At 41.5% G+C, this 27075-nt stretch overlaps 2 protein-coding genes across 3 annotated transcripts; one reads left to right on the top strand and one right to left on the bottom strand.

Annotated features, from left to right (window-relative positions):
* Positions 1-761: 761 nt before the first annotated feature.
* Positions 762-7551, bottom strand: PSMA7 (proteasome 20S subunit alpha 7). Its single transcript, XM_076351606.1, has 7 exons — positions 7383-7551; positions 5728-5854; positions 3960-4084; positions 2522-2644; positions 2002-2121; positions 1381-1443; positions 762-1103 (listed from the first exon to the last, which is right to left on the bottom strand). Exons 1-7 carry the CDS (start codon positions 7476-7478, stop codon positions 1011-1013), a joined length of 747 nt encoding a protein of 248 aa, XP_076207721.1. The 5' UTR covers positions 7479-7551; the 3' UTR covers positions 762-1010.
* A 504-nt stretch (positions 7552-8055) lies between these two features.
* On the top strand, positions 8056-26430 carry SS18L1 (SS18L1 subunit of BAF chromatin remodeling complex). 2 transcript variants are annotated; one of them, XM_076352157.1, is made up of 12 exons: positions 8191-8236; positions 8874-8928; positions 11910-11986; positions 13292-13376; positions 14207-14351; positions 17987-18184; positions 19185-19349; positions 20263-20364; positions 20767-20859; positions 22176-22295; positions 23830-23957; positions 24160-26430. In XM_076352157.1, exons 2-12 carry the CDS (start codon positions 8899-8901, stop codon positions 24184-24186), a joined length of 1170 nt encoding a protein of 389 aa, XP_076208272.1. In that variant the 5' UTR covers positions 8191-8236; positions 8874-8898; the 3' UTR covers positions 24187-26430. The 2 variants fall into 2 exon arrangements, with proteins under 2 accessions (XP_076208271.1, XP_076208272.1); XM_076352156.1 differs by lacking the exon at positions 8874-8928 and having other exon boundaries at positions 8056-8236.
* The last annotated feature ends 645 nt before the right edge of the window (positions 26431-27075 follow it).

The following is a 27075-nucleotide window of genomic DNA, read 5'->3' as shown; positions in this document are numbered from 1 at the left end:
GCTGTAGTCACCAGAGAACTGTCCTGATCTGCTCTGCAAGGCGGCTGAGGTGCTGACAGCAGACCAGTCAGCTGGAAAGAGCTTTTCCATGACCAGAACCAGAGAGTGGAGATGCCACGATGCAAATACCTATGTGAAATAAAACTCCCTATTTCCAGTCACATCCCCTTCGGGCTAGTTTTATACCATTTCAGTAAACAGTTGTCACCTGACACCTTCAAATGTATGTACTTCTAAGTTTATTACATTATACACGTTAATGTCTGCAGCAGGTAGATGGCACAGTGCAGATCCTGCCTCTCAAGAGGAACATGACATTGGTGCGCAGCAGCGTGGAGGCAGGTCTCTGCCTCCCTTACATCTCCCTCCGCTGAAGGGAAGAGAGAACTGGCTCACGCCATTGCTGGGACTGGGAACAAACAGGCTCGACCAGAAGCTGAGTTAAAGTCAGCTCCTGCGGGTAGGATGCACAGAGCAGCAGCGTGAAAGTAAACACCAAAGGAGAAACGGGACTAAAGCTTTGTACTTTCACTGTGTTGCATGTAACATTCTCTATAGTTATTTTTAGCATTAGGAAGCGACTGGTCTGTAAATCCCCTAGTGGGCAATCACAGAAAAAAAAAGCGTAACTCAGTATTAGTTATGTTCTGTTGAGGTCATAACACAACACTTGAGACAGCTACTAAAAAAAAAAAACAGCTAACAACTGAGACAGCATGGAAGAGACTCATTAAACAAACTGCAGCAGCTGAGGAGAAAAATGCAAACAAAGTCTTTATCCTTTAATGGGTCACTACTGCTGGTTTGTAGCCAGCCAAATAATCCTAGGTTATTAAAATCCAAGGAACAGACAGATTTTTTTTAAAATAACAGCTTAAAAAAAAAGTCAGTAGGTTTATTGTAGGTCTCGAGAGCACAGTATGAGTAAGTGGAATGCCTACATGTTGTCTATACAGAATAACCCATCACTTGAATTAAAAAGAAGGAGCTAAGCAGTTGAATTTCATTCATCATGATGTTTTCTTCTGTTTTTTCTTTTCATTTTCTTCCTTTTCTTTTTCAATTTCAGCAACGTACTTCTCAATCTCTTCAGGGTTTAGGATCTAAAACAGAAACACGGGTGACCCTCGAGATACTAATACAACCGAGAGGCTTTTTATTTAAGCAATTCTAGTTCTGACAGGGAGAGAAAGTTAACTGGTATTTATACAGACACAGGTACCTTGTGCAGACACAACAACATTCCTTGGCCACTAATAATAAACAGAAGTATTTGCCAGGGCAGAACGGGAGATTAAGGGCTGGAAGTTAATGCAGATCAACAAGGACAGTATCAGAGAAACCGGCTACAGAGGGAGAAAAGCAAAACAAAGCCCTTACCTTCAGCGGCTGTTCTCGCCTCATAACCGCCAGCTCAATGTTCTTCCCACCAGACTGCACAACCTTAACAGGAGTTAGATGTAGGTATTATTAATTAATTCTAACAGCCCCCTTTCAGGTCTTCTTTGAAGGAGAAGAGATACAGATGGGGAGCATTTCCCTCATTAGCTCTAAGCTCTCAACTCCACAGCAATGTAACTCTTTAAAAAATAAGGGTCTTCCTTCTGGCATCAACGCACGCAGTGGCTGGTGAAGAACACCTCACTTCCACCATCTGACTTCTGGTATTTTCTGTATCTTAAACTTCAATAAAAGAGCAAAACATTCTGCATATGGTTTAGCGTATCTTTGGTGTGTTTGTTTTAACATCCAGAACCAAAGTCTGTTTTCCTCCCCAGAGAGCTGCTAGTAAGTTCTTCTGTGTAAGCTATGGAAACCCTTACCTGAAATATTCTGAGCCTCGAATTTAATCCCACACGTACGGCCTACAATGAACAGTTTTCACAGACCCTTTTACAGGAAATCCTCATGCATGTCACAGGAAAGCACACGTACTCACAATTACGAAGTTAATCCAGACATACGGTGAAAAGTCACACGAGGGATTTGAAACAGACTCACCTCAAGAAGAGCCTTGATGACAAGTTTAATAGTTAGATCATCTGTTTCAATGGCTTCGTCAGTATAGTTTTTCTCCAGAAATTCACGCACAGATTTGGCTCCTCTGCCAATGGCATTAGCCTGGAAACATTGAGGGGGAAAAAGAGAACAAACAGAAGTTTAGGAAAGACTTCACTTGCAGAATAAGCAAGAAATAAGAGTTGTGCAATTACATAATCTGAAACCATTTTGTGATCACCATGTATTTTTCAGGAGACTGAACATGTTACTGCCCAAGTGTCACACAAAAAGACAGTCGTCAGGCACAGGTGGGGGTTTTTTTGGAAAACAGGACAAGATTTTCCAAGTAAAGCTGAACTGCAGACTGCCATTCTCAGTAAATTTGATCATTAAGGATTTTTGCAGCTGTGAGCCAGCAGCATCTGGCCAGTTAGATCTCCTTTCTACACCAGTCTCTCTTTAAAGGAGACAAACTCACAAATATTTCATTGCTTCTCCACAAGAGACAGAATCAACTCACCTTCCAAGCATGGTATGTACCAGAAGGATCGGTCTGGTACAGCCGGGGGGTTCCATCAAAGTCAAATCCCACGATAAGAGCAGAGATACCAAAAGGTCTGCGACCGTTGCTTTGTGTGTATCTCTGATCAGAAAGAAGAGACACTTACTTCAGAAGCAGTTCTAAAACATTTTTAGAGTGGAAAGCAGACAGTGTAGACATTACAACCAGAAGAGGCACCAGAAATATTTTTAGCAGGCTTTCTTATCAATCTACCTGTTAAAGTTAGGATTCTGCATCTTACAGAAGACCATAAGCAAGGCGAGGAAGAGGTGGTTATTGTTCAACCCCTGTTCCTAACACCCGCTGAAGTCTGCTGCGTGATTACAGCTATCGGGAAGAATCTCTCTTGGCTGGGTGGTGCTGAGAGGCAGAGAGCGCTAAGTCTGCAAGCCCAGGTGTAATGCTCTGCCTTGCCAAGCATGCTTAAGGAAGCCAAAAAAAAAGATGACGACACCCGAACACCAATGATTTGCAACAATTCCATCAGAAAGCACGGCCTTGTCTGTGGCGATAAGCAGGCTACAGGAAAGCCCGCGTTACAGCCCTCCTGCTGACGCTGGGTTAGCAAAGTCATTGCCATGTCACACACCAGAAGCGCCCACGATCAAGGAGGCCCGACACCAGCAACGTTATCGCAGCAGGAACACTGTGCGAGATTTATGGTTTCTAACAGTTTTAGAGAAATCGTCAATGTGCCAGAACGAAAGGCACAACTGTGAGATTACTGTAAAGGAACAAAGTGAAACTTTGGAAAGTGGTATTCTGCGCTGGCAGGCTAGCGATTATGACAAGAATTACACTGTTATCGTCATCACTGTACTAACACATGGCTGTGCGTAAGTAAATTAGACTTTTTCTAATCCCCACTAGTTGCTGAAAATCAGTTTAACACACTGGCAAATGAATAATTTTATCCCAGAATGCAGTTGGGCATATTTTGACTCTGTAATTCATTTTAAATTCATGAATATCAAACGTAAATATATTAAGTACTGCACTGATTTGCTCCCCTCTTGCCCCTCCCTGCAATGGCTTAGTAGGAGGGAAAACAAACAGGAGCCGTGAAGATGTTTTGACAATAACACAGCATCATTGTTATGAGAGTGAATTAGAGCTGTAGATTAGCAGAGTGTTCCTGACGATATCACAAATGTAGTTCTGCAGTCCTTACAAGTACTAATTAATTTCTTCATCTTTGGAAAAAAGACCAAACAGTAATCAGTCCTCCTTTTCTATTACTACATCCCCATTTTTCCAATAAACGCCCACAATGTGTTTTGTTACGCTGATTTTTACCAGCTGAGTAGAACGAGGCCAGGACAGACATTTTACGTGCTTAGTCTGAAGCGCTGTTCATCAGGACGTATTTTAAGCATCTCTGTGTGGTCCAACATACCTGTTTCAGACTAGCAATGTAACGCGTGATGTACTCCACGGTGACAGGATCCTCCACTGTAAGTCTGTGGCTTTGACACTCCACACGAGCTCTATTTATAACTATTCTAGCATCAGCTGTCAGCCCTGAAATGACAGTGTATTCTCAGATTCATGCTTCGTACCGTACGCACAAATAAAACAACTAGTCTTGCCCCAAAAGGCTCACAAGGTCAGTGTCAACAGCCATGAGAAAAGCAAATGAGAGATCACACTTTCTTAGGTTTGCTGAGCAAGAATAGCATTTTTAAGGCAACAGAAAGCAGCTAATGTACCAAAATAAGCAGAGGATTTGGTTTACAGCTTTCGTGTTTGTGAGTTAGATAACACGTGCGATTCTGAACCAGGTAATCGGAATGTTACTGACAGACTGACAGCACTCCATCTAACAGCAAGTTCGCAGAGCAATCTCAATTCTCACACACATTCATTTTATTTCTTATGCAGTCCCCCTAACTGTAAGCCAGCTTTCTCTGCAGAGCAAATCTTGCCTAGTAAGGAAAAATTTCTTTACTGAAAGAGTGGTGAAACATTGGAACAGGCTGCCCAGGGAAGTGGTGGAGTCCCCATCCCTGGAGGTATTTAAAAGACGTGTAGATGAGGTGCTTAGGGACATGGTTTAGTGGGCATGGTGGTGTTGGGTCGACGGTTGGACTCGATGATCTTAGAGGTCTTTTCCAACCTCAATGATTCTATGATTCTATGATTCTAGTTGATGAGGCTACAGCAGCATGATCTTAGCTGACAACAATGAGTATGACCCTTTAAAAAAAATTTTTAAAGAAACTTATTTCTTATTTTACTTTTTAAGCTTATGATGCCATTCTCAATTTGCAGCCTGGTTTTTATCAGAGAACTTTTCTTCAAGCTTGTGAACCCACCTGCACGTACCACAACCCTTAGCTAAGGGAGCGAAGCAGCACACTAAATCTAAAAATCCATTGGTTTTGCCGGTTCAATCAGATCTCCCCTTAAAGCATTACTAACACTGACACAAAGATTCTAAACCACTTGAAGAGAGGGGAAACCTTCCGAAATACGCTCTGTCTCCATTTACGTCGGGTTTTTTTAACTTTCATGCTTCCTGTTTAAGCTTTGAACAATGGAAATTAAGCCATTTGGAAGAGAAAGAATGTGGAACTAGAATATTTATGCTTCAAATCCAGAGCTGTTCATTCAGAAGGAGTCTTCTGAACTAGAACAGAGGAGATTTGTCTTTGTTTTATGCAAGACTGCAAAATCTAGCTTTTTTGGCTTGATGCATGTGGGAAAAGGTCCCCATAACTGACAAGTGTCTCTTATAGCTCCTGTAATATGTATTAATAATATGTATTTTATATATAATATATAAAAATTTAAATATTTAATTTTAAATACATAAACCATATTAAGGAAATATATATATAAATTTAAATATATATATTTAAACAGTATATCTCTGTATCTGTGCCAATGACACATCAGTTCTCAGTCTTCATCCTCACATTAAACCTAGAGGACATTAGTAATTTTAACACGTATTTCCTCTTGTTAGAACATTGGCGCGCTCTCTATATATATTTATCTGTACAGTAGGCTACTCTTATTTAAAAAAGAATAAGCAACCATGGAAATATACTCCTTCCCCACAGTCCTCAGCCAGTTATGCTAAGTATTTTATGTTCTCAGAATCCATAGACATACCCAAAAGCGCTCCAGTAACTGCCAAAACCCCTGAAGGGATCATATACCTGCAAAAGCCATGCAGACATTGTCATCGAGAGCACAGATCTTCCGTACAGTTCTTTCATCCTGAAGTTTTGCCACAGACTTCTTTTCCACACCAAGAACAACAATATCCTTCCCTCTTACTCCAACCTTCAACGCATTAAAAGAAGAAGAAAAAGTTCAGCTAGGCTCAAAAACCCTAGTAGTTGCAGACTTTACTGAAATGAGAAGGAAAAAAACCAAACACACAAAACCCCCACACTGTAAACATCATTTCAACTTGAAGTCAATGGCCTGTGGCCACAACCTGGAGAAAGGACTGATGTAACAAAAATTGCATTAGATTCCAGGGTGCAGTTTCATAATCGGCTTATACCAATTTAAATGTGTGGCTCCCAAGAGATACAGTCCCGCTCCTCTTACCAACTGTGTTTTCCCCAACTCTCCCCAATACCAGCATTAGTGCTTCCACAGCCACAGAAGCAGGACCAACAACAAAACTACCACTAGTCCACTGGTATTGCTCAAGTCAGAGCCCAAACCACTGAAGATTAGACCAAGTAAAACCTACAAACCGTCAGTAGTTTGCTGCCTTAATGTCCTAATTCATACTTCGAACGCACCTTTCCCAACATCAGGGAGGGGAAAAAAAAAAAAGTTGACCTTTCACACTCATTCCCACTGCTCCTCATAGGGTGATGGGAGTCATTTTTTCTTACGGGGTGGCCCTACTGTTAGTGTGTTACAGAGGTTTCCAAAAACATTAAACTCAACAAGAGACAAGACACAGGTAGATCATACTGCATGTTAGCTCCACTTTTACAATGTTTTTAATTTCTGAAAAAAAGAGCAGCCTATTTGACACTAGGTCTTGTTACATTTGTTCCCATCCCAAAGGCAGTAAATTTTCTTCCAGGTATTTTATTATTTGGGAATTAATACTTCTTTTTTTTTCCTCCCTCAAATGAAAAAACCCTTCCTTGAGCAAAAGCTTGGGACAACTGGAAGCTAGGAGTCAGAAAGTTGCTTCTACACGCCTTTACTGACACGCTTCCCAATCCGCTGGGAGTCTGCATCTCGCCCATGCAGAATAATGAAATAGAGGATCATTACTCTCCTGCAGCTCCACAGCAGCTTTGTTCCCTCACGAGGGAGACGAGGCGGCTCTGCTAACTCGGCCTTCCAGGCTGGCGAGCAGCCAGCGCGATGGCTGTCATGACTCCGGGACACCCACCTGCACTGGGCCTCGCATTCAGTGTCTCAATGCAGAAAAAGTCCAACATTCCCCCCCAAAAGGCCACAGCCATGGCCTGAAGCAGAGCCAAAGCTTTACAGACAGCACGCCATCCGCTCTGAAGAGAACAGTGATTTTTAAGGCAGCTCCAAACCCAGTATTCGGCCCGAACGCCGCTGCTGCGGCCTCAGGGCATGTCTCTGGAAACAGGTCGCACTTCCAGCAGCCCGCACCGTGACGGACCACCCTTCCCCGCAAGCCCGGCCCCGCTCCTCCCGCGGGACCGGCGGCGGGACCGGCAGGCCGGGGAGCGCGGCGAGGGGCAGGCCCCATCCCGGGCCTTCCCTCGGCGAGGCGAGGCGAGGCGAGGCGAGGCGAGGCGAGCCGGCCCGGCCCGGTCGCGCGGCGCACCCACGGCCGCTCCCCCTCCCCGCGCTCACTCACCGCCGTGGAGCCCTTCTTCACCGCCTCCTGGGCGTACTCCACCTGGAAGAGGTGCCCGTCCGGGGAGAAGACGGTGATGGCCCGGTCGTAGCTCATGGCTGCCGCCCGTGCGTCCCCACGGGGCCGGAACCAGCCGCCTTCCTCAAAACAGCACACTCATCCCCCGCCCCCCGCCCGCCGCTTCCGGAGCCGCGCGCCATTCCGGCGGCACGCCGACGGCGCCCCCTGCGCCAACCCCGTACGCTGCACCCGAAAGCCCGGCGCGGAGGGGCGGGAGGCGGGGACCCATCTACGCTCTTGGCGTACGGAGCCCGCGTTACGCATCCGGCGTAGGCGGCCGCCCCCCCCCCCCCCCAGCTTCCCCGCGCTGGCGCACTTGGCGTACACGGCGGCCGTCCTACGCAGTTGGCGCAGCTGGCGGCTGCTGGCGAAGGCAGGGAGATGCCGCTCGCCTGCGACAGGAAGCCCGGCGGCAGGGACGCACCATGTGCGGCTGGCGGGGAGGAGGCGGCGGGGGCGACGGCGGCCGCCTCCCGCCCCCTCCCCAGATCCCGACCGCCGCCTCCCCGCCCCGGGCCGGCGGCGCGGGCGGCGGGGCGAGGGCGGTGCGTGCCGGCTGGCGGCGCGGTGCCCGTGGCCCATTGCGGGGCGCAGATCGTACCATCTGCGCCGGCTCCCCTCCCCGTGCGCTGCGGAGAATCTTTGCACGGCAATAGCAGCCAGATAATAACAATATTATTAGAGCCTGGAACCAATATATTATAGACACATAAAAAAACCCCACCATGTCGGTTGCCTTTGCTTCTGCTCGCCCAAGAGGCAAAGGGGAGGTCACCCAGCAAACTATCCAGAAGGTAAAAAAGCATGCTTTTATACAGACAATTTTAGACATTTATTCTGTCCATGCTCCTGTAGCTGAGGAAGGAGGCTTATTTCTAGGGCGATCCGGAAAACTAGTGAATTTGCGAGGGCTGCAGAGATGGACAGCTGGAGAGAGAGGTGGGGGAAGGAGGAGGAGGAGGAGGTGGAACAAAGCAAAGGTGTTCAGATCACTGCAAAGAGAGCGAGAGAAGGACTTGGGGCATAAAATTGGGATGGCACGTTATCTCTGCTGCTCGCAAAGGGCAAAAAAGCTGCCAATAATACATTGGGGAATTGCAATAAAATCTGCAAATACGTGATTAATTTCTGATGGCAGGTCAGCTTCTGGCATCCCCAAAAAACCCAACCTCAAAAATGAATTAAAATACTGAATTTGCAAGGGTTTTCTTTTGTATTTGGATGCAGAATTTTAATCTCTCGGAAGATAGAGGGAGCACCAGTCGCTGGTATTCCTCAGATACTGTTACTGTTATTTGTGATGTGTTTATTGATGTTTAATGACAAAGGTTTCGAAAGGTTTCCTTTGGAGAGGAGATGTCGGCATGGGTCTCGTGTGGAGGCCAAGGCAGAGGGTTCCTAGTTGGGAAGTTATTGTTTCCTATTTCGCAGGATTGACAGCAGGGACTCCGCACACATGCCCGACAGCCCCTTCCTCCCGCAGAAGGTAACGGTCAGTAAGGAAGAGGCTGGAAATGTCAATAAAGAACATGCATGTTTCTACTTTGACTGCTATTGTCATTTGTACTTCTACCGTATTTTTGGCGTGTTCCCCACCGCAGAGGTGTTTCGCTTGTGCGGAGTCGTGTAGCGCGGTGGAGGTGAGGTGTGCATGTTCTACGTGGTCCATTCGTAAATGGTGACCAGTGAAGAAGTGCCATTGCTAGTACAGCAATTAACCCATCATCAGTGGGTGTTGCAGCCAAAGCATCACCTGGTGCCAATTTATGACTTCTAGGGAAAAAATCCTCAGTGGAAGACTGTGACGGAACAGAGATTAAGACAGAACAAACTGCCGTAAGGGAGACTGCAGAGATGACTTGAATCTCAGGAGGCTGTTTGGAAACTAATCCCGTTTTGTGTAGCTCTTGCAGCACATGTAGTATTGTGAACCGGTTAATTTTAAATTCTAAAATATTTCAGACTCAGTGGGTAAGTTTTTCTCTAACCTCCGGATTGACTGGGGTTAGGACAGAATTTCATAATTCAGATAGTTTGTACTTAAAACATGACTGCATCCACAGACAAAGGGCAGCCAAAGTATCTTCAGGTTGATTTTCAAGCCCTTTCCTTTTTGCGTATTCATAAACTTTCTGGAAGCTTCAAAATGTTACTCCTTTACCAATAACATGTGAAAACATTTCCCACCTCAGGTACCTTTGCTGGCATGTTACTTCAGGACTGTTCATCAGTGTTGGGCTGTGGGCAGCGATTTTCGTTTTGACAAGCAGTGAGGCTGAGGAAGAGACTTGCAGGCACAGTAACTAGATGGGCTTTGTAGTCACGTGTAGAAATGGGGCGGTGAGAGAAGGAGCAGGTGCTGGGCTAGGAACTCAAAAAATCCTCATTAAAGTGAGCTTTTTAGAACACATACCGATTTCATTGAAAAACAAGATTATTCTCATTTGTAGTCGTAATATATGAGCAGCTTATTTTTATTTATTAACTCAATTTTGGTAGTCTTTCAAAGCTGTTATTATTCCAGTACCAACTATTCCTAAAATAGACTTCACATGGAGGAAGTTAGAGCTTTTGACAAGAGAGCAGTGATGGTGGTGCTTCAATAGTTCATCAAATAGCATTTGCAGAGCAGTAAACTTCAGCTTCTTCTGTGTAATGGAGATCAGAAGTCGGTTCTTTTTTCCTAGTAAGTTAGGAAAAGAGCTATTCCTGATTCCTTTTTCAGTAAGCAAAATATTTTTCAGCTAATTGTGGAAGCATAGCCCTTTTCCAACAAAGATATCTGTAATATTGCTTGGACTCTTGCTGTTGAATAGGCATCTTAACTGAATGTGGAAATAACTGCCAACGATATCTGTTGTGGAAACTGAAAAGGATGGGTTTATATTCTTTGCTAATTGTATATACAGAATTTCCACTGACACGGGTGAAAATTCTGTACAACAATGAGTACAGAGCATGAAACAAAGAGCTGCACTGTGCATCAGGCAGGAGTATTTTCTCTTAAAATCGTATGCTGCACCCGGGTTGCCATGTGAGCATAGGCACGCATGCAGGAGGAACATGGATTCTTGACTGACACAATTCTGACGTTCCCCGTCAGCATTCGAGAGAGCAGCCTGCCGACCTGCCGTGGCAGGCCACAGCAACGCCTCCGTTCCTCAGACCCTCGCTGACTTGAGCTACAGGGGATCACTGCAAGTTCCAGCAGCCAGAGCCTGTGATGGATGAGGGTGTCCGGCAAAGTTAAGACCAACCTGCAAATTACGAGCAAGAAGCAGGACAAGCTGAGTTCTCTAAGGGAGTGACTAGCTAGATTGCAAGTGCATCAGAAAGACTCTTCTGCTCATTTTCCTGTAATCTAGCCCTTTGTTTGCATCTGAATGGGTCAAGAATTTATTCTGGTCAGAACACATACCTATACGGATTAATTCACATTTAACTCCTATGAAGACACGTTCTTCTTTCCTGAAGAGCTCTTCTATCCTGATGACACAGTGGTTAAAGGCCCAATCTTGCAAGCACTTAACAGCAGCCGTACCCACAAACTGCACCATGTAGTGAGTTTTTGCCAGAGGCAAATCTAAATTTGTAAATACTGTTGTTATTTTTCCATTCATTCACCTGCAGAAAGCTTGCTGCATTCACAAGAAAGCTGGGGGGGAGAGACAAACTGTTGTATGTGAAATTTTAAAGCAAATCAAAGGATATTTTAAGCTTTTAATTGTATTATAAGTTCATTAAATAAAGGTCAGTGGTCATTTTGTCCAGCAGCTCTGATCTTCTTGGAACAAGTCAGTCACTAGAATTTATTGAATGAAGCTAAGCTAGCAGCCACTGATACACATAAATTAACTGATACATAATTGCTCTGTGTTTTCATTTTAAGTCCTCCCTGTATTAGAACTGAACTACCCCAAAGGACGCACTGGGATGTAATTCTCTTAAATGTGGTTTCAGTAGATCCAGTAATACAAATTTTATACTTCATCAAGTTCAGTAGTCTGCACACGCTAGTCCTGTGCAGGAAAACTAGTAGGTTTAAATTGTTTGAAAGTATGTTTCTTATTTGAAAGCAGGCATGTTAGTGAAATCTGGAGTTTTGGAAAGGGTTGGGTGATGTATTAGAATGAGGCAGAGGTGTTTCACAGGGAAAGCGTTTTCCTTCTTCAGCATAAAAATCTATCTGCCATTTAAGGAGCAAAAAAGGTAAGTCCATTACTACTTCTGTGTTGGGTATTTCAACTAATTCCTTTAAAGATAACTGTTCATAAATGAATGATTTGAAAAGCACAATCTTGTGGCTCAATAAAGTCACGTGTAGGTACTCTGTAATATCCCAAGGCAACAAAACTGCACAAAACACCATGCACTGCCAAGAAGGGTCAGTGTGGAGTATCACAAAAACACGGGACTTTAATATGATTCTCGTAGTAACGTGTTTTGATCGTATTTCTTTTTATGCAGATGCTAGATGAAAATCACCACCTAATACAATGTATTATGGATTATCAGAGCAAGGGGAAAACTGCAGAATGTACTCAGTGAGTATTATGAGTTTTGGAGTGTGTTAGAAATTTTGGGTGTACTTTTTCTCAAGAACAGTACTATGAACAGTTCTGTTCACTGATCACCGAGAAAACAGTTGGACTATTTTTTTAGATTCACTTGTATTAAGAAGTGTATATTGTTCTTGGAACAGAGTTTTTTTCTGAAGTATTTGAGTGTTTACAATATTTTTAACAGATCATTTATTGAAATAATTATAAACAGTTATGGTTATTGGACCACTTGCTCTATGTAGATTCATTAAATACAAGTAGAATCAGGTACAAAGTTAGTAACACATTTTCATCAGAAAGTAATTAAATGTTGAGGATCAGCTATGTGGTTATCTATGGCTAAAACAATACGCGTGTGGACATACCAGTTTGTATCACTGCTTACTATTACTAATCTTGAAAGCAAAATACTTTTATGAACTTTAGGGGTTAAATCTCAGTCAGGAAGAATAGCCAATCTGCCCCATGAAAGGTCGAGTTATGGGCCCAAGCCCAGAAAGCTGTACTTTCAAAAAAATTAGTCTAAAAAAGATGCCTTTGCTAAAGAAGTCATGTCGCCATTCTCGCTTCATTTTTGCCACTTTTCCCACTTCGCAGCCATTTTCCCCTCATCAGAAGAAAGCTCATGCTAAAAAAGCATTTTCTCTTGCCTTCTTGGAACCCTCCCTGTTTCCAAAGGTTTGACTCTTCACTTTGCTCAATGGCACAGCTGTTAGCTTGCTTTTGGATGCCCTCTTGTTCTTTATTATGAGCTTTTCCAGTTCGTTGAGAACTGTGAAGAAGCATAAATGGTTCTGGTGGTGTTTACTTGAGTAAACACTCCAGTTAGAGCACTCTTGAAAAAAATCTTGTTCTTCTCAGCTTGCTGGCAGGGCAAACAGGTTTTGGTTTTTGGAGTTCTGGAATTTCCATACTACTAGGACCCTTGTTAAACAGAAGAGGAAAAGGTGGCTCATTGTTAGAGCAGCTGACCGGGTGTCAGTACTCAAAGACTGAGGTCCCAGCTTCACAGTTCCCTCAAAGTGCTTTCAAAGGAGAGTGTATTTTACCTCTCCCCTCCCCCAGGTTTACCCATTTGTAAAAGAGGTGTTGAACATGCTGATCCTTGATGAAAAGCATGACAGCACAGATATAGGTCATTACTATCGCTACTTATTATGACAGATGAAAAGTGGGCTAATGTAATTTAACTAATCATTTGTAAATAGAAAAAAAAAAAAAGAGAAATGTTTGGAATTTTCTGTATTGTTAACCCTTTCTGAATAAGCTTTATTCCTTATTCTGTAGATACCAACAAATCTTGCACAGAAACCTGGTTTACTTGGCAACAATAGCAGATTCTAACCAGAATATGCAGTCCTTGCTTCCTGCTGTAAGTACCAGTGCTACCATCAGATACATTTACTGTGCCAGAGGGAAATGTTCTTTGATTCTGTTACTGATCACTGTCAATAAACCATTTTTAGTATTTTTCCAGCTAAAAGTTTTGAAGGGGTCAAGTAGACCACTAAATAAATCAAAAGCTACTTTTACTGTGTTTAAAACAAATTCTTTGGGATATTTGTGTTAATCTCTTGTCTCCGTAGCTCAAGGTCTATGTACTATAAATGGTGCAGTGGTACAGATCTGAACAGGGTCCATTTGTTCCAGATTCATTATTCTTTACCTATTCTTACTGTATTCTTTACTCAGGAAAAAAATGCCACTATTTTATGTCAAAAATCTAATTCAGCATTTGGGCATTGGTTTGTCTTTAAACATTGTGTTATTCTTGCTAAATTGATTGATTTTGGAGGTATCACACGTAACACAAAATACAGCATAGCTTTATGCTTGACAAAGGTCAATTTGTCAACACGCTTCTGTATCGTCTTGCTAATGCAAATCCCCTCAGCAGTTATGTTCTGACCAGCACAAAATGAAACTCATCTAAGTACGGAAGAATGGGCACAGAAGCCAGACTCTATTATAAGCACAATTTTAAGATCTTCACTGTGCTGCCTGCCGGCTTCTCTATATCATGCTGAATGTCATTCACACATAGTAGTCAAACGAATAAAGGTTTACGCAAGCAAGGCCAGAAAGTGAAAGAAGCACATACTGAGTTGCGGCAGTTTTTAGTCACTCAGGCTAATTCGGGGGTTATTATATTTCTAATTAAAACCTAACGAAAAATTTGCTTCTCCTCCTTGTTATTTGCAGCCACCAACGCAAAACATAAACTTGGGCCCAGGAGGAATGACTCAGAGTGCATCCAACCAATCTCTCCATTCACAGAGCAATCTCAGTGATGCAATTGGGACGGGCCTTCCTCCTTCCTCCCTCATGCAGAGTCAGATTAGCAATGGTGAGCTTCGGTCCCCTTTGTGCTGCTTTGCTGTTGCTTGGCAACAAAATCATTAATGCAGAATATATTTGCAGAGCTGTAAAAGACCTCTCCTAACTCACCTTTCAGGCATATGGGGATTTCAGGCACATGCCGAAATCATCACAAAATGGCTACAGTCAGTAATGGTGTTGGCTTCTGCAAGGACTCCAATCTGCTTAGTATTTCTATAGGGGAAATTAAAAACATTTTTTTAAAAAAGCATATGAAAATCACCAAGTAAAGATGCATCCAAGTTTTTAGTAAGAAAAATTATGTATTGTGGTATTTTTCTCTTGAAGGTGGTGGGGTTGGACAGGGTAAAATGGAATTGTCTGCATGACTAACCGCACAACCAAGCCTGCAAAGACCTTCCAGGATACATGCCTTCTTAAAAATAGTTTGGTATTGCATCAGTCTTTGTCCTCTACAGAAGCTTGCAGAGATTGTACTACATAGCCAAAGAGTTTGCACAGACATTTCATATGAATAAGATAATATACTTTGTCTATTTGGTTTTGTTCGTGCAACTAAAAGAAACTAATTGAAAGACAAAAAAGTTTTTTTTACTCTGTGCATTTTATAGTATGAATAATCTCTTTGTTTATTTTGTAGTTCATAGTTATTTCGTCAGTTCTTGTTTCTGTGGGTCTTTCCCAGAGTGACAGAGAGAGAAAACAGTTTCTATAAATAGAAATATCTGATTGTAAAATCACAGACCTTGGCAGGGGGACTCAAGAGCAGATGCAAGCCATGAAATTACTTCTGACTTTTTAAAAATCCGTTTGTGGTCAAGCTGATGGTACCTTTTAAACTAAGGGATGAGGTACCTACTTGAAACAGTTACAGCTTGTAAAGTGGACTTATTAAATTTATCTGGGCCTTCTTTTTGAAAGATTTATTACCTAGTATTATAGTAAGTCAGTCAAAACACTGTTTTGTGTTACTAAGAATCTATATTTTCAGTGTTGCTGTTGCTGGTTTTTCTGATTTGCCCCCCACCCTTCAGTTCTTTATAGTAATTTAGTGCTGATCGAAAGAACCAGACTGGCAGTCCTGAAGACTCGAGTCATCTGCAGAGCAGAAGCAGCCAGGGCAGTTTACCTCATGTTGCAAGTTTACCCCATGTTGCCCCAACCCAGTACTAAAACCCAGCCTGCGTTGTGGGGGTCTCAGGGTAGTGCATTCTCTGCCCAGTCACTGAGACTCTGTCACCTGGGTAGTGCCACGTATTTTATCATGAAAATACCAGTCCACTGGAAGCCAGACTGAAGACATAGCTACACTTCAAAACGAAGGTGTGACTGAGAATGCAGTAGCTTGCCTCTTCTGAGTAGCCTAGGTAACAGCAGCAGTGATGGCATGTGCTCTGCTGCTAGTGCCTGCTGTGAGAATAGGACCCTCATACCCTTGGGCTTGGAGACACTCCCCTTGGTTGCCAGTCTCTACTGCTACTGTCTCTGTGCCAGCTAGAATCAAGTTAGCACAGTGATGCTGTATGACACAGCAGTCTTGATGTGCAGGTAGACTTTGAGACTGAGAAATTATTTCACATTGGTCAACAATTGTTGGACAGCAGTTTTCTGGAAATTAGGAATAAATATGCACAAACAATTCAAATCTATGGGCTCTAGTACTTGTGAAAATTTCTCATCTAATGGCAATAGAGATGAAAGTCTGTAACAAACAGGTACAGCATTGTAAAAGAGGGAAGAACAGGGAAGGAGACATAGAAGCTACTACATTTGAGTCTTTATTATCCTCAGTCAGGACTTTACAGGAATCGCCTCTGCAGGACAGTAACTAGGTAAATTCCCGACATACGTAATAAGTTAAAAAACAACCCACTGAAATTTCCAGTAATCCACCATTCACAAGTCAGTGATTCTTTGTGCCACAGCCCTGCAGGCAAACCCATTAGATTCAATAAACCAACCAGCGAAACTCGGCTGCCTCTGGAGAGAATCGGGCCCAACTGAGGATTTTAACTGTTAACAAATCATGAATGAGGCCTTTCAAAGAAAAACCCAACTGCCTTAGATCCATGAAAGTATGAAAGAGGTTCAACGCTTTGTATTTATCTTACTGTTTTAGTGTTTTTATTTAAACACTTTTGGTCATGCTTTCATATTTTCTCTTACAATCACAAAGTAGCCAAACTTTTTTTTTTTTTTTTTTTGCTTTAAAGAAGGCCAAGATTCTCAAAGTTTTCCCAGGCAAATATGGCAAGGTTTGCCAACGCTTGCTTCACTCCATCTCTCACTCAAAGCAACTGCTAGCTCCATTCAAACACCATGGGGTCTTGTGTTGCACAAGTAGAAGTATCAGCTTTACAAGACACACAAAACTGTAGCAAAACACAGGGCTAGATCTCTGTAGCGGTATATTGACCTGGCCTCACTGATTTCAGTGGAGCTGCCTCTCTTGTTGAAAATGCTGCTTGCATCTCCCCATCAAAGGAAAATATAATAATCTACAGCAAATTTTCTCATTTTGATATCTATAAAAACCATTAAGACTAATTAACGACGTTTGTACTAAGAGAATTAGACACATTTTTCAGAAGCTGTAGATACACTTAATAACCGTGAATTAAAATATCATTATCTAAACATTACAACATAATTCTGTCTCTTCTAGGGATTCTGCATATCTTCCATTCTACCTAAATTAATTTAGATTGACAACAATACAGCTGAATTTAGACAGACAACAATACACACTATCACAATTTAGATAGTAACGATACACAATGAAAACAACTGTCCAAAACTCATTCATAAAAGTATTTACAGCAACAAACAACAAAAAATGACCAGATTCTCCCCAATTTTAGTTACCCAACAGCAATAGAATTTTAAAAAATAAGCATACTGCCAGGTAACCAGGATGATACTCTCAAAACCAGGATATAATTGGAGCAGTCTGATAATTACATACGGTGATGTTGGAAAGCGGGTACTGTAACAACAGGGATTATGATGGTGACTTGGAAAATTTATCTTCCGAAAGCCTGAGGTACTTTCAGTCAAACTCTAGGAAAGGGAGAGACAGGCTCCCCTCTCCTCCCCTCTGAGGTACTTGGTCCCTTGGTACTTCCTAAGTGCCAGCTAAGAAGGTCAGTTGGTTATAGAGGAACCGAATGGATGCAGCAATGTGCAAAGTGTTTCTCAGCCACTACTGTGCCTTCCCATTGTCGCCATCCGTGTGAAAGGGGAAGAGGAATCAACAGCAGGAGGAAGGAAAGGACAAATTTCAGAAGGCTGGGATGTTTCCAGAGTCCATGTATTTTCTGAAGTATCTGAAATTACTGGCTTTTGTTAATTCTGCTGCCTGCGAGGAACTGGTTGTAGGGCATTGCTGCTGGTTTTGTTCTTCCTGTCTGCAATTCTGTACAGCCTGGATTTGGCTGCCAGGAAGAGGAGGATCACTCTAACTGTGCAGTAGGCAGTTTTAATTTGTCTGTAGATAACAGGGAATTTTAATAATGAGGATTTTGTTTTGTTTTGTTTTGCCTTATCATAAGGTATTTCAGAAGGGCCGCGAGGGCTTTAATGCTCACTGTACGTTGCCAATAATAGCACAGATTTTCTTGTTGCTCTCTTTAATTTTTCTAGGTCCTAATCACGTGTCTATGCAGCAGTCAGGCCAGAACACTATGCCCACGACCTCTCTGAGTATGACTGTCAGCAGTCATGGAACTGGGCCTGGTTATAGCCATACAGTGCCTGCATCTCAGAATGTGCCAATGCAAGGCCAGGGGTCAATAGGCAATTATGTCTCTCGAACAAACATCAACATGCAGTCTAATCCAGGTAAACTCCCTCTTCCTCCTCCTGGGCCAACTTGACTTTTCAGTGACCTCAGAGGTTTACCACACATGAATTTGTTCTGTAAATATTTTCTGTAGACAGCGACAAACATACAAGAGGAAAAGACAGCTTTAAGACATCTCTGAATTTCAAGGTGTCAGGCATCAGTGTAAGTCAAAACAGTTTCAGACTTGCTTTAACTTACACCGACTTGCTATGGTTAGCAATGAGTTGGGGAAAAGAAGGTTAGCTAAAAGTGCAGCAGCACTATCTGATAGCCCCTGGCAGCAAATCCCACAACCGTGGGAGGGATCTGAGAAGCACCTTTATCCTAGCTGAAAGAGCCTGCCAGAGAGTATTACACATTTACTGTTTGTACATGACTACCCCGTTTTTGTTATTTTATTGATACTTCACACTGCTTGCAGGGCATAGAGAGACTAGCAGACAACTCAGAATTAATCTCTTAATTTCTAAAAATGTTTGCTACTGAGTATTGAATAGGATGTCCAATGCTTAAGAATTCTTTCCGACAATATGAAATTTAGGGATCAAATAAATCCTAGAATGTCAGTTTATTTAAACTGTATAATCATCAGGTATATAATAAGATGGAAGTAGAAGAAAGAGTTGACTAGAAAAGAAATGCAGCAATGAATTAATCAGGAGGTAGAGAGGAACAAGCATCAGTTCTTATTTCTTTCTTTAATCCTACTGCAATAATGATTACATTCTTTTAAATAAACTAATAATAATCAAGGCTAGACGTAGTTTTAAATGTCTGACTGAAGCAAATGGCAAGAACTGACCATGCAATAGCATCCTTTCTGGATTACAAGGCAGAAGAGTTAAATACATGCAGTAGGAAAACATCTCCCCCTGTGGAAAATTCACAGAATTATCAGGATGCATGTTAGTTGAAGGTTTTAACTTGCTTCCAAATAGACTAGGGAGAGAACTGTCACATCCTTTTAGAAAACAGTATTTTCCATGTACATTGTAGTCTCCATGATGCACCAGCAAGCAGCAACGTCACATTACAACTCGGCACAAGGAGGGAGCCAGCATTACCAGGGGCAATCCTCCATTGCCATGATGAGTCAGAGCAACCAAGGCAACAGCATGATGGGTCAGCGACCAATGGGCCCTTACAGAGCTTCACAGCAAGGTAAAATCTATTATTAGATTATTGATATAATTATTATTAGATTGATGATATTCAGTCTGTCCTGTGGGGTAGGTAAGTCAACAAAATTTCCAAGTCATGTTTATGAACAGGGAATCCTATCTGGGAGCACAGGAAATCTCGAATAGTGGAAGTATCACGACAATCAGATGAACTTTAATCCATTTTCAAGATTTATCTATTTAATTATTTCAGGTGTTTAGAAAAATAATTCTGTCTAAAAGGGATCATATATCTTTAAAAAGAAGATGAACAATTTGATATACAACTCACTCAAGCCACTGGGAATCTTTTCAATTCTTTCAAATGGTATTGGATCAGCTGTAACATGGCACAGTTAACAAGGAACATATTTCTGCAAAGAAGATATAGTTTGCCAGCAATTAGTACAAAAAATTAGGCCAAGGAAGGGAAAACACCAGAGGATAACTACCATGCTCTAAGACCTCTCTGGAAAAAGTTCTAAGAAGTAATAAAGCTGCTAGACTGATTCTGACATAAACTGAATTTTGCTAAGAAACAAATTAATACATTAATTAAAATATATTTAATTCTGACTGTGTTCTTGAGCATGGAATACATTCCTGTGCTTTCTAATAACTTAGATTAGTAGATGAAATGTAACCATTACTTTCGGTATTGCCACAGAAGTGAGCGGGTTTAGGACATGTTACTGACAGTTGCGTAATTTCAATTTCAACCAGCTTCTTCTGAGAATACAAATTTATTTCCTTTTTCTAGTGAGCAAAACATCTTTGAAACTGCTCTCAACATACATAGCTTGTTTACTTATCCAGATGTAAACGCTGTTTTCTTAAAAATAAATTAGATAAGAAAATAACATCCCTTAGGAGTCCACGGGCTCAGTTTGCTCTCTCTTGCCTTTGCCTTGCAGGTTCCTCGCAGCAGTACATGGGTCAGGAAGAATATTACAGTGAACAGTACAGTCATGGACAAGGCTCCTCAGAACCTATGAATCAGCAATATTATCCAGATGGTAATTCTTCTGAGCTGTAGTCACTGTGATACTGCTAAAGTGTAGACCAGCATGACTGCCACATCCAAGGACGTGGCAAACTCGTTACGATTCATTTCCGATTTAAATGCTAGAGAATTCTAATCCCAGGGCATGGGAGCCTGGTACACAAACATACGCATCAATGCACCCTGCTATCCAAACTGCTTCAAAAAGAGCACAAAGCCAAGTTTGGACTAGTGAATGCAAGAGATTTATCCATAGGTGTGACTTTCCTTGCCATGTATTCAACCTCCTACCTAAGGGGTCTGTATTTCCTCTTAGCCTCATCTTTGTGCGTAAACAGCTTCATAATATATGTATTCAACAATGTATCTAGTTATATTAACAATGTATCTGATGAATCTTTGCAATTCCTTGTAGGACATGGTGATTATGCCTATCAGCAGTCATCCTATACTGAGCAGAGCTATGACAGGTCATTTGACGACTCTACACAACACTATTATGAAGGAGGTAGGAAAATATATTGGCAATTTTTGTAAACCAAAGCTCTACTCCCCTAATATACTAATGAAATGCTTATGAAAATGTAAAATATGACTTGCAATTTCTGCATCACTAACTGCTACTTAGCCATTACTTAAGGAGTGTCCAGGAAATAGAATTTAGCTATGTATAACATTTTTTATACCAAGACTGTATCAGACTGTATACACAGTATCATGTCAGTGACTGTACTGTGAGGCAGTCATGCTGTGCAGCCTTGTGGGATCACTAACAACTTGTGCGTAGCCTCATATTCATTAGAAAAATGATCCTTGGTTGTAGCTGAGCCAGGTGGAATTATAGCTATGGATATTGAACTTTTTTTGCAGCAAGAGAAAAGACTTCCAGGATATCAGTATCCTCCACTCTTACAAAACTGTTTAACAACCGTTTTATGGAATGCAAATAAAAATGGCTGTGTTAAAGTAAAAGGTTATGCTGACAAATGTAAACTAACGTGCTGCAGTTAGAAACAGAGCTGGAAAAAAATGACAGCCATAAGTGGAGATTTCTTTAAAGCAAGAAAGCCTACTGGTTAATTCCAAGATGAACTTTTTTTAATCTTACTTAATTCACCTTACAAATTGTGAAAAAGAATGGGTTACATGAAATTAATCTTTGAAAATCAGCAATACTATGGGTTTGCAATTCTACCACAAAAAATCTCTCAACAGTAGTACGTCAGTAAATTCAGTGATACTATTACGGTATCTGAACTCTAAATTAACTGCAAAGTATTAACTTAATTATGATACAGCGAGGTGGCATTTAGGAAAAGCAATGTCGTCTGTATAGTCTCCATTCATTTTGTGGTTTCAGGATTCTGCAAATGGAATTTCCATCATAGGTATTTCAAAAAATACCAGTAACAACTAGGTAAGTGGTCTTTCTGGGATATATGAATAAACATCATTATCTGGAAGAAAATACAGTGAAAGGGCTTCTTGGCAAGCCAGCTATTTACCCTGGCACTCTTATCTTTGTGACTGCATTGTTCTTCTGAAACACTTCTGGGGTAAAAAACATCCTTTGGGGAACAGGTTGCTTGTTTGTTTGTTTGTTTAGTGACGTGTATAAATAAACAACTCTCTCCTGTTCAAAAGACCTAAGAATCACTGAAGAAAGAAACTCATCATGATTGGCAAAATGCAAACATCTGTTTCTGAAAAGAGTACTCATCTATGAGTTCCAGACCAAGGCTCCTTTGTTTTCCTTATGATTAGCATGTACAGTGAAATACCGGCTCATCTTTAACCAAACTATTTCAATTTTTCCCTCTTTAGGAAATTCTCAGTACAGCCAGCAGCAGGCAGGATACCAACAGGGAGCTGCACAACAGCAAACATATTCCCAGCAGCAATACCCAAACCAACAAAGTTACCCAGGACAACAGCAAGGATATGGTAAGAAAACTGCCACTGACCGGCCAAGTGTTTGCAATACTTCATCCTGATGCTTCCATTCCTAAGCTAAAATGTGCTGTAAACTATTTCCTTGATTGACCTTGGACATCCACATACCAAAACTATCCAAAGAGCATAGCCTGTAAAGGGATTCGGGGCAGTAACATACATTAGTATAGCACTGCATTCCATACTGTTGTGTTCGCATCCTGAATCCCTCTCTCTTTTGAAAGTTAGAAAGTACACTTTTGCCTCATTTTGACTTCCTTGAAAGTGTTGCCAGGAGGTGACTGCCTGGATTCTCAGGCCTCCTACACATCTAATAGTTCTGCAACTGACATGAAAAAATGACATCAATAGTCCAGAGAATCCCTACTCCCGCACTTAGATTTCTTGCAGCATCATACAGGTTACAGTTCTTGGTGAGGGACTGAGGTGAAAGGAGAAAAGTGGAAGTGCTTTGAACATGCAGCTAACACTGGTGCGGGGCTTTCGAACCCTTCAGGTCACCAGTGGCAGAGCTCCCCACTGTTATTGAAAGAATCTGAGTTTGATGGCTGTCTTTGAGTTTTCTGCCCGATTGGAGGCATCCTGTATGTATCCTCAGCCTTTGGGAGAAAGCAACCATTTCAGGTTATTCAGTACAAAAACAGGGGCCGGAGAGATTGGAATAATCTAAATACTAGCTCCAAGGCAAGGGATTTCTGGTGCATCTCCCAAATGTGCTGGTACTTGACCTTGAACTGGCAATGTTAACCAAACTTGATAAATTGATGTTGATATAAACAGCAAATCCATTTTAGAAATGTAAGATCTCATGAAACAGAACCTACATGCCTAAAAAGTTAATTAAATTATTACCACCTGACTCTGCAGTGCCAGTAGATAGTTTGGACTACTCAAACCAGACATATTCTGTGAAATTAAACCCAAAATTCAGTTTATGATGTTAAAATCTGGCCTCCTCTTTTTAAAGGTTTTCCATAAAAATCCACCGATAATGCTAAAAAGTAAGTGCACGTAGCAGTCTATACACAGAATATACAGTCCCAAATAAAAGGAAATCAATATCCCTGTGCAGTTGTGTGTCTGATTTACATGTTTTTTAAAATTATCTCTATATGCAAGAGATTTCTTAGGTTCTGCCTGGTCAGCAGTGCTTATGGTGGCACAGCCAGATTAAATAGGAAGTTAAACGTGCAATTGTTATGAAAATAAAGGCCAGGTAGCTTGCATATAGGTAATAATTGAGGTGTGCCAATACAGATTTCAGAGAGGCAAATTACTTAAAAGTAGATCACATTTTCTGAGCAAAGTTTAAAACCTGAAGTTTGCACTGCTGCAACTAGACAACTAGATCACTATTAGTATTGATGCTTTCTAGAGTAAAGCTAGAGGGGAGGTCTAGGCAAAATTTACTCATAGTTCACACTTGCAGAGCTTACTTTATTACCATTATGTTTTACATTATGTTAACCATAAGAACTCCCCCTAGCAAATCAAGCCTTAGTAATAGATTTCACTGTCTTCTCAGGTCCTGCACAAGGAGCCTCTTCACAGTATTCCAGCTACCAACAGGGACAGGGGCAGCAATATGGAAGTTACAGAGCTTCTCAGACAGGCCCATCCGCTCAGCAACAGAGGCCTTACGGCTATGAGCAGGTACATTGTCTAAATCTCTTGATATGAAAAATCAGATTTAGCTGTTAGCTCCGCATATAAATCTATCTGATAACTTGGTGCAGGCATATTGGTGATACTTCAGTGGGTCTTTCAAAATTCATAGACCAAAAGAAATTGTCTAACTCACTGTTCGTAAACCTGATATATTATTCTCCAACATTTTTATTTCTCTTTTTTATAGGGACAATATGGAAATTACCAGCAATAAAAGAATACGATCCTGTGTCAGATTCATTTCAATAGTATCTCCATCTTTTGAACTGGATGTACAGGCAGTTTTGATTAATTGTAATATGTTGGTTACCCCTTAGCACAAAGCAGCGTCTGTATGTGAACAGTGTTCATTTCATGCTGGATATGAAGCAGTGCACTACTGGTAACAAGACAATGCTTTAATGGTTTGATATTTGGTGCTGTGTATAGTACTGTATGTTGATACAATGCAGAAGTTTTTCATTTACCCCCCCACTCCCACCCCATTCTTGATGTTTCTAAATAGCTTTAGGATCATTTGATCACAGTTGTGCCCCGTTCTGGAAAACAGCCAGGTTATTCTGCGGTCTGGCTCAATACAAAGCCATTCAGTCATATCTCAGTCCAGGCAGGTATCCTGTGGTAGGTTAGTGATCTTTTTTTAACTGAATGCATTGAAGATTACCTGCCAGCCTCTGAAATCCATGGCTCTTAACTTTACTTCTTAAGAGTAAGGGGATAGATACATTCCTTATGTGAAGACAGTTCTATGCTATGTGATAAAAATAAAATTAACTGCAACTTCTGCAATACCTACCAGGGCTAACTACCCAAGTCTTATAATTCAATAATCTGCATAAGTCCACGTTCCTGTTGTAAAAGCTACAGAAAAAGGTTCAAAACCTATATTCAAGGAAATGTTAATCACTAGAGGCACCTTTTATATATCCATGTAAACTAAGGTATTTCTATACTGTGGAAAGAAAAATAGAAGGGAGCTCCAAGATCAGCAGTGTCAGCCTACTAGATGTCAATATTGCTTCATATTGTGCTTAGCTGAGAAAAACATCTGGCAAAACTCCAGTCTTAAATATGCTACTCCAAATTTTATAACTCGCATATACATTTTCATGCCAAATTTTGCAAGCAGGTGGCTGGCATCCTTCTCCATTTCTGATTCTTCCATTGCCCTTGCTCAGATTTTCCAGCAAGCATTATAACCATAAATACTGTCAAATCTTTTGGTTGACTGTTCTTACAGCTCATCATCGCTTTTATTTTTCTCTTGTAGCTTGACAGAAATAGTTCAGAAGAAAAAAAAAATCCATCTTTATTGCAGATAAGCAATTAAATTCAGCTTTAATTGTGAAACAATATTATGCTATATATAGAGGGGAACTATTAATGGGGTCAACCAGTGAGAGAATACCTATAGAGGGAGAATTTAGAAATAAAAACTAGTGGTATGTAAAAGCCAGTATGAACAATGTTAAGTCACTTCTATTCAGTTTTATATGTTCTTATAAAGTGTTGGAAAAAAGCACTTATAAAGTGCTTATGTAAGTGCTGAACAAAATACCATGTCCAAACTTCTCTGAGGCAAAAGGCTAGGATGACTATAGTCCATGAGCATTTTTTAATACGAGATTAACTGCCAATTTACAATATAGAGTAAATACACCCTCTGTAGGATTTTCTCCTTTTCTTTGTCTGAACTGGTATATTTATGGGCTTTCAAGTTCTAGTACTTTATATTTTGAAAAGCCAAGACCACAAGGAAAATAAAAGATCTCTCAATTCATTACTTTTGTTTCCTGTAGAGGAAAGTCTTTAACTGGACAGCTAAAGAGTTTACTATTAAATGTTGTCCAAGCACTGCCCTTGCTACATTAATAATTTTAATTACTGATAAAAGACATTTTTTTAGTCAGTCCGCATTTCTCTCATCTTTCCTGCTGGTGTTTTCATACAAGTAAGTACTCTCAAATAGCAAGGAACAGAAAGGAAGTAAGATTGTTTTCTTTATAATATGTTAATATTACAGGTAGCCAGAAGAATGCAATATTGCTCTTTGCCAGCTTGGAAATAGGCCTTTTATGTGGTTTTTGAAAGTGCTGGAATACTTTTGAGAGAATATGAACAACACTTAAAATGAAACAGCAACATTACATCAATCTGAAATGTCTTACATTAAGAACTTCTTGAATGTTGTGTATATAATGTATTTGAAAGAGCACTTTGGAAATAGTTTGTACATTTATTTCCTAATTTATACATGATTTTTGGTGTTAATATTTCTAATTGTTAATAACAAAATGTTTATTTAATGTGTTGTCCATTTTTATGTATTAATGTGGAAACAAAGTGATGCCAGCATTTTGACTTCTTCCATTAATTGTATCATTTTCTGTTTTGTAATACAGAATGCTTGAAAATTGTTTAGGTTAAAAATTATCTGAAAATGAAGTTGGTGGTACTTTTCTTATGACACAGACTTTTGAATGGAAACAAGAGATAAAGGGAATCTTTTGAGTTCCACCTTCTCCCCTACTTCTCTGATACACTTCATAGATAATTATAGATGACGAAAGCTTGTCCCAGCTTTCAGATTATTTGATATGCAAAGATCAAACGCTGTGTGTGTGCAGAGTGGATGTACGTAATTAACAGCTCACCTCACAGCGCGGAGTTGGGGACATGTGGCACGCTGACTGATGGCGCAGGAGGACCCCCCAAGGGGCAGAGACACCCGCAGGTCAGTCAGCAAGCCCCACGGGCGGCATCTGCACACGCGTTACTTTAGCTGCCGCAGCCCACTCCAGGCTCACTGCGGGGACAGCGACTTCTAGCGCCGTTAAGACCGAAGCGGGCAGGACACTCAGCACGCCCCTGACAGGACGGGATCCCAAAACCGGGCCTCCCAGGCATCCCGCCGCCCTGCCGCACCGCTCAGCCCCGGGACGTGCAGCGCCGCTCTTTCACGGACTAACTTAACCCTCACGGGAGCGAGCTGCGTCCGGGAGACCCTAGGCGGGGACACAACAAGTACCACGGGCCTTTGTGCGTAGCCCGGCGCCCAGACTCGACACTCTCCCCGGAGCGGCCGCTGCGAGGCACGGCGGGC

This window comes from Aptenodytes patagonicus, chromosome 14 (assembly GCF_965638725.1).
Source record: "Aptenodytes patagonicus chromosome 14, bAptPat1.pri.cur, whole genome shotgun sequence".
NCBI lineage: Eukaryota > Metazoa > Chordata > Aves > Sphenisciformes > Spheniscidae > Aptenodytes > Aptenodytes patagonicus.
The sequence above is the reverse complement of the archived record's forward strand: the minus strand, read 5'-3'. Positions and strand labels throughout refer to the sequence as shown.